At 33.5% G+C, this 12,307-nt stretch overlaps 2 protein-coding genes across 2 annotated transcripts; one reads left to right on the plus strand and one right to left on the minus strand.

Annotated features, from left to right (window-relative positions):
* Window positions 1-3,565: 3,565 nt before the first annotated feature.
* LOC114244767 (uncharacterized) lies at window positions 3,566-4,736 on the plus strand. Its single transcript, XM_028176666.2, has 2 exons — window positions 3,566-4,113; window positions 4,198-4,736. Exons 1-2 carry the CDS (start codon window positions 3,893-3,895, stop codon window positions 4,559-4,561), a joined length of 585 nt encoding a protein of 194 aa, XP_028032467.1. The 5' UTR covers window positions 3,566-3,892; the 3' UTR covers window positions 4,562-4,736.
* An 863-nt stretch (window positions 4,737-5,599) lies between these two features.
* On the minus strand, window positions 5,600-10,586 carry eIF3g1 (eukaryotic translation initiation factor 3 subunit g1). The gene is made up of 6 exons (XM_028176715.2): window positions 10,237-10,586; window positions 8,600-8,788; window positions 8,070-8,234; window positions 7,421-7,544; window positions 7,013-7,215; window positions 5,600-5,793 (listed from the first exon to the last, which is right to left on the minus strand). The coding sequence occupies exons 2-6, from the start codon at window positions 8,786-8,788 to the stop codon at window positions 5,650-5,652; spliced, it is 825 nt and encodes a 274-aa protein (XP_028032516.1). The 5' UTR covers window positions 10,237-10,586; the 3' UTR covers window positions 5,600-5,649.
* Between the last annotated feature and the right edge of the window lie 1,721 nt (window positions 10,587-12,307).

Consider the following 12,307-nt stretch of genomic DNA (forward strand, 5'->3'; position numbering starts at 1 on the left):
TATGTTGAGCACTGTTGAACAGTAAAATTCAGTAAATACTATTGCTAAAATTGTTGGTAACAATATTCCATATATAATAAGTGCAAATTAAAAAGTATTACAATTAAGATTAATCAGAACCCATTTGTCTATCCAACACAGGACCTATAAAAGATCGTTCATAAAAGCTCCAATAGTAACGGTTACTCTTTGATATTGATCATAGTTTATTGCATTATGCTCTTGAAAATATATTAAGTTACCATTTTGTAACTGTACGACAGTTTTTACCTTTTTTTGTAGTAGTAGTAAGTGGCATACAGCCAAATTTTTTATATCAAAAACATATTTTTAAATGAAATCAAAAAACCTCTCAGTCAAATGGTACTAATTAACAATGGAATTAATAGAGGTGTTTATAAAACTTGAGAAGCAATGTCCATTAAACTTGTTGCATTTCCACATCTACTAATCAGGAAGAAACAGGAAATTAAACAACACTCCTTCAGTCTTCACGTTCCTACCAAAAGTCAATGAAAACGTTTGTTTGAATCTTAGTAAGTCAAATAGATTTCAACATTTACACTGAAGATAGGTTCCCGAAAAAATCGTATAAAAATATCTCCGTCGAGATAACTGTCCTGCCTGCGAGATTGATAAACATTGATAAATTAGGCAAATTGTGCATAATATTATGTGTACTAGGCTGCACCAAAAGTACCGTAAAATGGGGCGATTAGGGACAAATTCTAACTTTATGACCAATTTTAAGGTAGTTGTTGATGTATATAATGCTATATCAGGATCAAAATGATTGAGTCTTGGCGGCATCTTTGTTGTCTAATTTAAAATTATGCAACTAACATTCCAGTTTAAGCAAAAAATGCAAAAATAGGTGTAATCCCTATTTACCCGAAAATTGCGGTTAATTGGGACGAAATGAGAAATTTGCTAGGGTTGGCACTACTTTTATTTTTATATATAGTTTTAATTTATTTATTTATTTAGTTGCACCAACAAAGTGATCATCAATAAAAAATTTTGAAAAACTGACAAAAGTACATGGCAGACATCACCTCAATTATAGGTGCAATCGACAGTGCATTAACAACAATATATATATATATATACTTATTTATACATATATAGTGGGCTTTCTTAGAAACGGTTTATATTTCTCCGTTCTTGGTAAGTACTTAGGGGCTGATTTTTCTATCTGGGTTAATAGATTTGGTGTGTCGGTTATTCCATGGATTAATCAGATGAATACCCCCACTCTGAACAAATATAAAATATTTTATTAAGTATTACTTAGACATTTTTGTCCACCTTGAGATTTCATTGATCTTGTTACATGTCTCTGCAAAATCGACTTACTTATATTAAATTGATTATCTATTTCAACTAAAGACTTATTCCCAATTTCGCTTCGAATAAACCAAATTTTTACCAACAAATTTAAAAAATATTGTTATAACTACATAGACAACCCTACAAACCTGTACCTATTTATACTTAGGTCGTTTCCATATCACGTATTCTCATCCCAATTGACCCCTTTTTCGTTGTTATTTATACCTAAGACGTCCCCAATATCCTCAAAAACAACAGATTTTTACATGTATTTTTATTTAATCAAATACATTAAAACCAATAACAACTGAGACTTACCTTTAATATATATGCTAGTTCAAACACTAAATAACGTTTATAAATCATAGTCGTCTTCTATTAATATCAAATAGCAAATAGAGAGCAAAGTTTCTAGCACTAAAATAATTACCACCACAGGAAGTTAATTTGAAACGCGATTTTTTATAAGTTAGCAGCTATTATCATGCATATTCAGAGTTGTTTTGTGAACTTTCAACATTCTACTATTAAACTACAAAAAATGGAAGATCTTGCAACGAATATAAAACATATATTGAGCGTCGAAAGATTTTCCCGGTTTTTTCCCGATTCGCCTCTCAATCCCTAATCGCCCCATTTTACCGGTATCGGGAATGGAATATTTCCACTGTTCCTGTCATATTAAAATATTTTTAATTCAAAACTCCTTGGTTTTAAAAATCGAATACCATTTATTTATTTAAAAAAAGATTCTCGGTCTTGTCGCGAGGTTTTTTCAAACTTGTTTAGTCGTTGAAAAAATGGAATTGACTCGAAAAAATTCAAGAGCGATGATTTATTATGAATTTCGAAGTGGTTTAACACAAAAATAGTGTGTTGACCGGATGATTTCTGCATTTGGTGATGAAGCCCCATCCAAAACCACAATTTATTTTAATTTATATACACGCCAGCAAACCAGCGGGTTTGCTGAGTTTCAACGTGGACGTGTCAAGCTCAGTGATGATCCCCGTCAAGGTCGTCCAAAAACTGCAGTCATCCAAGAAAACGTTGATGCTGTGCGTAAGCTGATTGAGGAAGATCGACATGTGACATACCGCGAAATTCAGGCAACTTTAGACATTGGCATGAGTCAAATACAAATAATCTTGCATGAACAATTAGGTGTAAAAAAGTTGTTGTCCCGATGGATACCGCATTCGCTCTGTGAAGAGCAAAAAGCGGCTCGCGTTACTTGGTGCGTCAGAACTCTCGAAAGATTCCACGCAGGATCCTCAAATGCTGTATACAACATTGTATCAGGTGACGAATCCTGGATATACGCGTACGAACCCGAAACAAAAAACCAGTCACGAGTTTGGGTGTTCGAAAATGAGTTAAAGCCAACAAAAATTGTTCGTTCACGGAGTGTTGCAAAAAAAATGGTGGCCACGTTTGTCTCCAAAACCGGCCATGTTACGACTATTCCTCTTGAGGGACAAAGAACGGTTAATGCAGAATGGTATGCTAGCATTTGTTTGCCACAGGTCGTTTCTGAACTCCGTAAAGAGAACTGCAACCGCCGCATCATCCTCCATCACGACAATGCGAGTTCTCACACCGCGCACAGAACAAAAGAGTTTTTAGAGCAAGAAAAATTAGAATTATTAGACCATCCGTCGTACAGCCCCGACCTAAGCCCTAATGATTTCTATACTTTCCCTAAAATAAAGAATAAATTGCGTGGACAGAGATTTTCATCACCTGAAGAAGCTGTGGACGCCTACAACACGGCCATTTTGGAGACCCCAACTTCCGAATGGAATGGTTGCTTCAATGATTGGTTCCATCGTATGGAAAAATGTGTCAAATTTCGCGGAGAATACTTCGAAAATCAATAAATACATTTTTATATAGTAATGTTGTGTCACTTCGTTAATTCCCGAAATTTTCAGTGCCGCCCTCGTATACAGACATATTATCACACAATATTTTTATTTAACTGGTTGACTGGCATGTAAATGGTGTACAACTTAGTGGTTACACATTTAGGTACCTTTAATAGCAAAACGCTTTAAATATCTCTCTTATTTATTAACATGCAAACTATTCCGTTGAATGATGATTTCTCGGTGAAATAATGTAATGTATGTTATATATGCAATACGTAACGTGCATACCTACGGACTACGGTTTTTCTATTAGTTATGAGAAATATTAAAATACACTAGGTTACCTGCATCATTTTAATTTTACTACAACTGAATTCTCAAGCTATCTAGGCACAATCATATGATTTCCATGATCAACTTTTCATTTGTCAAGTCAACATGTCAATTGTCATGTTAGTTTAGGATTTTTGGTTTAGAGTTCCAAGACTTTTCTTGTCATGTTACCTATTACCTACCTATGTTCTGTTTTGACTTTATTGTAAGTGTAGTGAGTGAATTAAATTAAAGTATAAATATAACAAGAAAAGCTCTTGCCAAATTATTCGTTATGACCTAACCTTAACAACATTCGTTCAGTGCTAGGCCAAAAGTACAGTTACTTTTTCTATAAATAGCCAATAAATTACAATATGGATATTTTGGAAAAGGTCTACCGAAATTGTCGACAACATCTATTAAATCTACCAGCAGCAGTACCAAAAAGTATAGATTTTTTAAATAAATCTGTTAATAATATAAAACTACCACCTTTCACAAGGGACAATGTACTTTATTATTACATACCAATGCAAGGGCTTGCTAGTTACACAACCCTATCAGTTAGTGTGATGAACCCTCATTTAATGGTCAGGTATGTAGCATATGAAACATTAACTAATCATTGGTTGATTAGTCATTTTCACACAATCCAAACTTAGTCCTTGTTCTATTTCAGGCTCTTCCCGCAAAGAGACATCACGGATGTCTTGTTTCTTAGTGCTGGAACTGGGGCAGGTTTATGGCTTTGGGCGAGACCACACATGGCTGCAGCTGTTCCTGCACGTCGATTTTCTTGGGCGTTTTTAGGTGGTTGTCTCTGGCCTTTAGGTTCTATATTTTTATGGGCCATCCTAAGGAGTTCAGTAGGACAAAGGCCAGTCATTGGCACAATAATTGGTGTAACGACTGGAGCTATGCTTACAAATATAGCTTTAGATTATTTCCATTACATTGAACTTATGTTTTGTGGAGAATTACATTTACCTGAAGAAACCTATACCCCGAATAGTGATGATGAAAGATACGATATTGATATTTAAATGTTCATGGCAGACCATGAAATGTTTTGAGTCATTTTAATATTTGTAATTTTAGCACATTTGCAGTAAAACTCCTAAAATTGTTTTGACCCTGTAAGTCTTGCTAAATATGTATAAAATTTAGATAAGTTTATTCCAGCACTGATCGCTTTAAATAAATTATTTTAATTGAAAATTGTGTTAATTTATTGCATAATAAAATTATCAGTATGTAATATTTAAATAAGGAAATAGCTTCTTTTTTATTGCCTATATACTTAAAATTATATTATAAGAAAATATTTCAGTTGAATGTCACTTTATAATGTACTAGCGACCCGCCCTCGCTTTGCTTCGGAAACATTAAAACACACATGAAACCAAAAAAAAAAAAAAAAAGTAGCCTATGTTCATCAGGGACAATCGGCTTCTAATGGAAAAAGAATTTTTCACATCGGTCCAGTAGTTTCGGAGCCTATTCGAAACAAACAAACAAACAAATCTTTCCTCTTTATAATATTAGTATAGATGAAATCATATGAAAACTAAATGGTTTTTCAGCATAGGCACTCTTCGAGATCATAACGCCACCATGGACTGCATTATATGTAACCGCCCATGGTGCCCAATAAACACTATTTATTTTAGTGAGCTATATAATTTTTCTTTGAAAGCTAGCAAAAGGTTTTGGTAAAAAAATGCATTTTGTTTTCTGAGAAAACTCAATCAATGCCATAAATCTATTATCTGGACATGACATGAAGTTCTAATACTTAATCCCCATTACACTTACTGAGTGATAGCACAAATTGAGCCAATATTGAATGAAGTACAAATTTATCAGAATAAATGTGTCAGTGGCCTAATAATGAAATAAATGAGAACACCATCTGGTATACTTGAATCAAGTTATATCAGAGATAAAATGAGAAAGACAACAATTTTAAAATAGTTAAAATAATTACATTTAATCATGTTATGATTTCTAAGGCTTTCTTTTTATATATTGTTATAGGGACCCTAAATAAACTATCATTGAAGTCAAAAGAAACTACATAATATTTTTAATATAAATGTATTTATTCAAGTTTGTGTACAAATGGAACTTTTTAATTGTTTTGTGGAGGCTTAGACCATTCCACGTTCAAAATCAGATGATCATAACCATGACCATTGAGTGATTGAATTGCTTTCGCAGCATCTGCCCTGAACTTGAAGTGCACATAAGCAAATCCTTTGCAATGTCCAGTACTCTGAAATGAATTTTATAGTGGTTAAGTATTTTATTTTATAAATTTATGACAAGTTCCACTAGCATAATAATTACTAATGTAAATTAAGTTGTTGGTGAAGCTGTCATTAAATAAAGTATTATGTCGACATACAATGTCGTTGTCGGGTGGTGATGCTGTCAGGCATCAATTTACCTGGACAGGAAGCCTACCATTTTTACTGGATGTTTCTAATAACCCAAATCGACTTGTAAACTTAAATCCTCAACCATATTTATTTATTTATTTGATTAGGTGGGTGGACGAGCTCATGGCTCATTTGGTGTTAAGTGGTTACTGGAGCCCATAGACATCTACAACGTAAATGCCGCTACTTACCTTGAGATATGAGTTCTAAAACTCAGTTTTTTTAGAACATCGGGTGGGGCTCTTTGAAACGAAATGCATTACTGCTTCACGGCAGAAATAGGCAGGATGGTGGTACCTACCCGTACAGACTCACTAGATGTTTCCAGTCAAAATATATATTAATATTATATAATATTAAATTATTTACTGAATCCTTTTTATTGTTTAAGTGCTTATTTGTGTACAGGGTATGTTGGAATCATACATAACCCTTACACCTTAAACTAAAACTTAACCTCTACGGATTATGGCACATATGCGTACATTTGTTTTATTTTATTTAGTGGAATGGCCACTCATTTTTTTAATGTATATTCACTATTTTTTACGTTTTTTACAATTCAAGGAGAATCGTTTTCAATATCAAGTAACCAAATCACTATAAAGAATAATTTTAAATTAATGTGTTTGTATTTTTAATTCCCTGAAGAGGTTCAAACTATTGCTACAATTCGATTTTGGGTAGCTATATTTTTTTTATTTAAATGTTACTGACGTGTCGAATACTTCGTAACCATGACAACTATAATATCCAAAACATCCCATATAATATAAGAATGCAAAATGTGAGAAATAAGAAGAAAAATGTGTAAACTTTGAAAATACTTTTATATTTCTTTGCCTTAAAAACAGGCCCCATTGATTGTGAGGGGTGATAAATTTGCAGTATGCTAAGGTTATTTATTACCGGTCCTAGGTTATTGGCTGATTTTTTACATGATTTGAGTTGGTACATGATATGAAAGAGGTCAACCACGGCTCATATCATCATATGAACTGTGGTTGGTTGCAGCGACTAGTTAAAGTAAAATAGGTTTTCATATTATCTTACTTTTTCCTTCGCAAGGTATAGTTTATGCACAGGGCCAAAACCTTTGACAAGGTCATCAATATCAGCTTCAACTGCAAAATTGCTAAGGTTTGATATACGGATGGCAGTTACGTCTTCACGACGCACAGGGGGCTGATCACGACCAGGTATGCGTCCCGCAGATGAGGGCGGAATGTACTTGTTGCTAGCAGCAACTTTTGCCTCTGAAACATTATTATTTTAACTCAGTTAAACAATCAATCTTTTAAAAAAATCCACAGAAATACTCATTAGAATCATCGGAAATTTAAATTTTAGTATAGGTCTTTTTCTACTTATATTCTTGAAGAAAAGACAGATCCTGTTCTATCAAATATTATATTCATTTGATGAATGTACTACAAATATAATTACTATTACTAGACTTACCAGCAGCTTTGGCAGCTTCAGCAGCTTTAGCTTGTGCAATTTGAGTGTGCTTGAATGGACAATACAATGTCAAATGGTCTCCTTGACATGTACGACACTTAAAGATAACATTGCTGGATGGTGGCTGAAAACAAAGATTTGAATTTTGAACATTTTATATTTATGCATTTTTTCTGCAATTTTACATATTTAAATATGGGCAGATTTTTCTATATTAGATGCATCATTAATGGCGTTAGTGATTAGCATTTCATTAATATGTGAAATCTTTGTTCCTTCAGGAACAGTCCGTGCTCAATTACACCAATCAAAGATACTGTGAATTTTACCAATTAGGTGTGTTTCATATGTAGTAATAATCAGAGCTTATAAATAAAGTGACAATTTATAAGTTTCTTAAAGAATTCATTTTAACCTGCACTTAATTTTAACAGACACTGTTTTGATTTCCCAATTGGGAATGAATGAAATATTTACAGATATGTTTGTATGTAGATAATAATAATCTGCACATAGCATAATTATGAAAAAGAAAGTTTAATGTCTTATTAAGTGAAAAATGTCTGAAACTCATGCAATAGTGTAACTTAAATAAATAATCTTCAATACCTGTTATTGGACTTTGAAACTTAAAATACTAGAAAATTACCTTAAGACCATCAAGCTCCCCATCATCTGGGCGTTGACTCTCTTCCTTACTGGTGATGAACTGCATGAAGACATCTTCAGCTACATTGGTAGTAGCAGGGTTAGGTCCAGGCTTGTCGCTGGCTGAATCTCCAAATTTGCTCCAAGTTTTACGTTTGGCAATACTCTATAATAGTAAGTTTTTTTTGTGACATGTAGACTACCTGGCCAGGCCCACTCAAGCTTAAATGTTTATTGGCGCAGAGACATCACAATTTAAGAAGTGGTCACAAATTTTTTGTAGTGTTACATAAACAATAATTAAATAGATAAGGGATTAAAAATATTTCACCAAAATGATCCAGTCACATATTTGTGAAAACAATTGACAGTACAAGTGTAACATTTTAAATATTTTTGTATGTGAAGTATATCTAGGGCCTAATATCATTAAAGCTGATTTATTTTATAACAACTACCATTAATTTAGAAAAGTTGTGGAACACTAGCAGTAATAGCTGAGTAGCTTGACATACACTAATAAATGTATACCTTTGAAACAACACGTTTTTCAATTTTGTATGTCCTGACAATTTTCACTTTCTTGTTATCATTGTCGTATTTATATTCCGTAACAATTTTTAGTCCATTTTCAACCACTTCAGAAGGTGGTGGAAGTACACCTTGGTCAATCTCGACCTCATCAGCCCAGGAAGCCTGAAATTCTTCAGCAACAGGCATCTGTGAAAATTTTAAAGTTGTTCTTACGACAGACACGACAAACCTTTTTTTTATTGACTATAGGAAACCAAGCATACAGCCCACTTGATGATAAGTAAACACCATCACTCAAACACATTAGCAATTTCAGAAGCACAATCAAGCTGTTTTCTACTTCTGAAAAGTCTTTTCAAACCTTCTTCAAAGACATACATGTCATTGTGCTTGGTAAAACTATAGACATTAGAATTCATTGTAAATTTAAATGGTATGTTGCTAAAATGATGGCCAAAAAAGTACTGTAAATTATTTTAGTGGTTCCAGAAAGTGAAGATAAATTACGCTCCTATGGCTGGGTTATCTCAAAAAATACCTTAGAGCATTTCCTATGGAACATACAGTAAAGAAATCAACGAGAACTGGAATCCTGCTGTAGAACCTTAGTTTCCAAATGATCTGTGAGAATGCGATGGTCGGCAATCCAAACAGCCCATATCCATTTGGAGACAAATGGAAGTAGCTAGTATTAGAGGCTAGGCCCATTATAGCACTCAACATAAGGACTGATGGGCTTCGTAAAGCATAAGTGTTTGTCTAGGGATGAACAACTTTACTGTTAGAGACTCTTAATATTTTAAAAGCCTTAGCCCTTTCATATCGCTCTACTACTGAACAGTTCCAGAAATATCAACCTTAAGATTCCCAATCCTCTCAAAAGGTTGTAACAATACTCCTTGGAATTGCAGATTTCTTTTACTATCACACCTCCTGCTATTGGTGCAGAGTTCGACCTTACTACCCAAAATCAGTGCATTTCTAGATATATTCTTTGCTATATGCACCATTTGGCTTGAAATAATGTTCCCTCTATAGTTTTTTCTGAGGGATATAATAACTCCTTGAAATGGGATTTATAGGGCATATTCAGTTCTAGGTAGAGGCATGGCTACTACTGTGACATTGCTGATATCCATAAGTGACCGTAACCACTCATTATCATGTGTACCGTATACTTATATGCCTTCAGAGCCAATAAAAAAATATTACTTTAATTTAAATTGGAATTACAAAGCTGACAAGGCAATATAAAAAGAAGTTATACACAAATGAATTTTAATGGATTCCGAAGTTAAATAAAAGTTTTTATTGAATTATTGAATTATGATTTAATGGAATTGGAATATAAATTCAGAGCAGTTAGCGAACTAAGTATAAAGCTACATCTTCTACCAACGAAGTGGTATATACCTTCACAGAAAAAAAACCTGTACTTTACTCTACATTGGAACCTAATCTTGAAATACGTAGAAAATACTGTTTTCAATGCTGCCATTATTTTAAATATTTTTGAATGCAAACATTGAGGTTAATATTAAAATTAAATGTTAATCAGAGAAACGTGAAATGAGGTTTGTTGTTGGTGGTTATAAAAAATCAAGAATATGAAAGTTTAATTTGTTTCTACTTACGTCGAAACATATATTTTATACAACAATTGCTATTTTGCAATTTATCGTATGAAGTGATAATTGATAGGTAGGTTTAATCGAATGCTCCACTTGTTTTGCTGGATACAAATAGAAAGAAATCGTAACGTAGTCACGTCACACCACAGATCACTAATCCATAGATTATACACTTGATGGCTCCTCTTCTCAATCGGCCAAGATGGGCATAGATTATACACTTAATATATTTGAGAAAGATGGGCGATTAGAGAAACTCACGATAGTGTAATAATTAGACATGTGTAAGTAATGCGAGTGATATTACTCCGGTAATATTACTCTACGATGTAATGCAACATCACACATTACGCGAAGGAAACAAACATCACACTATCACCCAACATGTTTCTTTCTTTGTCGTGTAATGTTGCATATTACACGAACGGAACCGAGCGAGCGAGACAGACCGATCGACCAAAATAAATGAGCAAGCGACACGGAATTATTCCTAGTGATTTTGAACCGTATGCCCTGGCCGCTAGGTATATTTTTATACCTATGGTACGTCTGAATTTTAATATAGGTATTTGTGTTTATATTTTTCATGCGGCCAGCCAGTAGTTCCCCGCAAGTAGTTACTTAATTTTTAATTCGCAGCTTTTGTAAAATCGCTAGTCGCTCGTAATTGTTTAGTAATATTTCATATTAATTTTTGTGTTTGAATTACTTAAGCACTTGTTTGAAAATAGTTTTATTATTTGTTTTAATGCGTGTTTAATAAGTGAAAGAAAGAACGGCGTCTAAATGAAAGTACAGTCCTCTTTGGATGCACTTTGAGGAGACCGCACCGAAACAATGCATCTACTGCTCTCGTATATTAACATTATTGTCGAGCTCAATTTGCAGTCTAAGTCGCCATATGAAATCCGTTCATCCCGCAATAAATTATATTAAGTAAAAAATAAAATTATTATATTATTAAGTAAGTCAATCTCTGTCAAGTAATTTAACAGTGTATTACAATACAAAGTTCATACTTTGTATTGTAATACACTACTGTAATGACACATCCGAAACATTACCTAAGTGATGTGTATGAACACATCACTTAAGTAATGATTCGGGTGTATAGATACAATGTATTCGTCGTCACAGTATCTATTGAACGCACCGAGTAATGTTAAGAGTGATGTGTAATGTTTTCGAGTAATATCACCTGTCTGTAAAAGTGATGTCATATCACATTACATTGAGAAGTGATGTTTTGCGCAAGTCTAGTAATAATAGCTCCTCTTCACCATCGGCCATGATGGGCCAACAAATGATCGTCCATCATCGCCGTCATGATCGGGCAACTCCACACAATCGTGAACGTTCATTTACTGACTCTACTGGTATGTTAAGACGTCTACGTATCGATGATGGACATCGAGGGGATCGCGACTGCGGCAATAATTTTAGTTAGCTCATGTAGTCATTTATTTATTGTGCGCGAAAAAAGAATTGTGAAAATACTTTGTTTGTGCGTCTTTTCTTTATTTATAATTAATTAAACAAATGATCACCCTTAAGTTGGACCCCTTTACTAGATATGTTTATTTTTATCGCTCAAATTAATTAACTTTGATCAATTATCGCTTTTTCGACAACTATTGGTGATAGTTCGATCATAAAAACAATTAAATTCCCAATTATTAATTATTTTATATTTATTAAGCAAACCATCACCTCACGCCTTCCTTGCACATGCATCGGTTTTGTCAGTCAGCTGGCATTGCTGGCAATGGCCGTATTTACTAGCGTTTTGTTATCAAGTGCGTTTATTGTTGAGATATAGCACTAGCTGCGTGTCGCCACACTATTAATGTTGACTCGTTACCATAGTTACATTCTCTACTTAAGAAGATTGTTTCGTGTGAATAAAATATAATTGATGATAATAAAAAGAGTCTGCTTATTCTTCCATATAAAATCTTAACATTTATACTGTCTAGTTATTTTTTATGTAGATAAAGGATAGAAAAAAATATTGAAAGCTTCAACAAAAAAATGTCAGTGAAGACGGCCAATTAGTCGTTAAAGTACGATTACC

The sequence above is a fragment of the Bombyx mandarina genome, chromosome 22, assembly GCF_030267445.1.
Source record: "Bombyx mandarina strain Sakado chromosome 22, ASM3026744v2".
Taxonomy (NCBI): domain Eukaryota; kingdom Metazoa; phylum Arthropoda; class Insecta; order Lepidoptera; family Bombycidae; genus Bombyx; species Bombyx mandarina.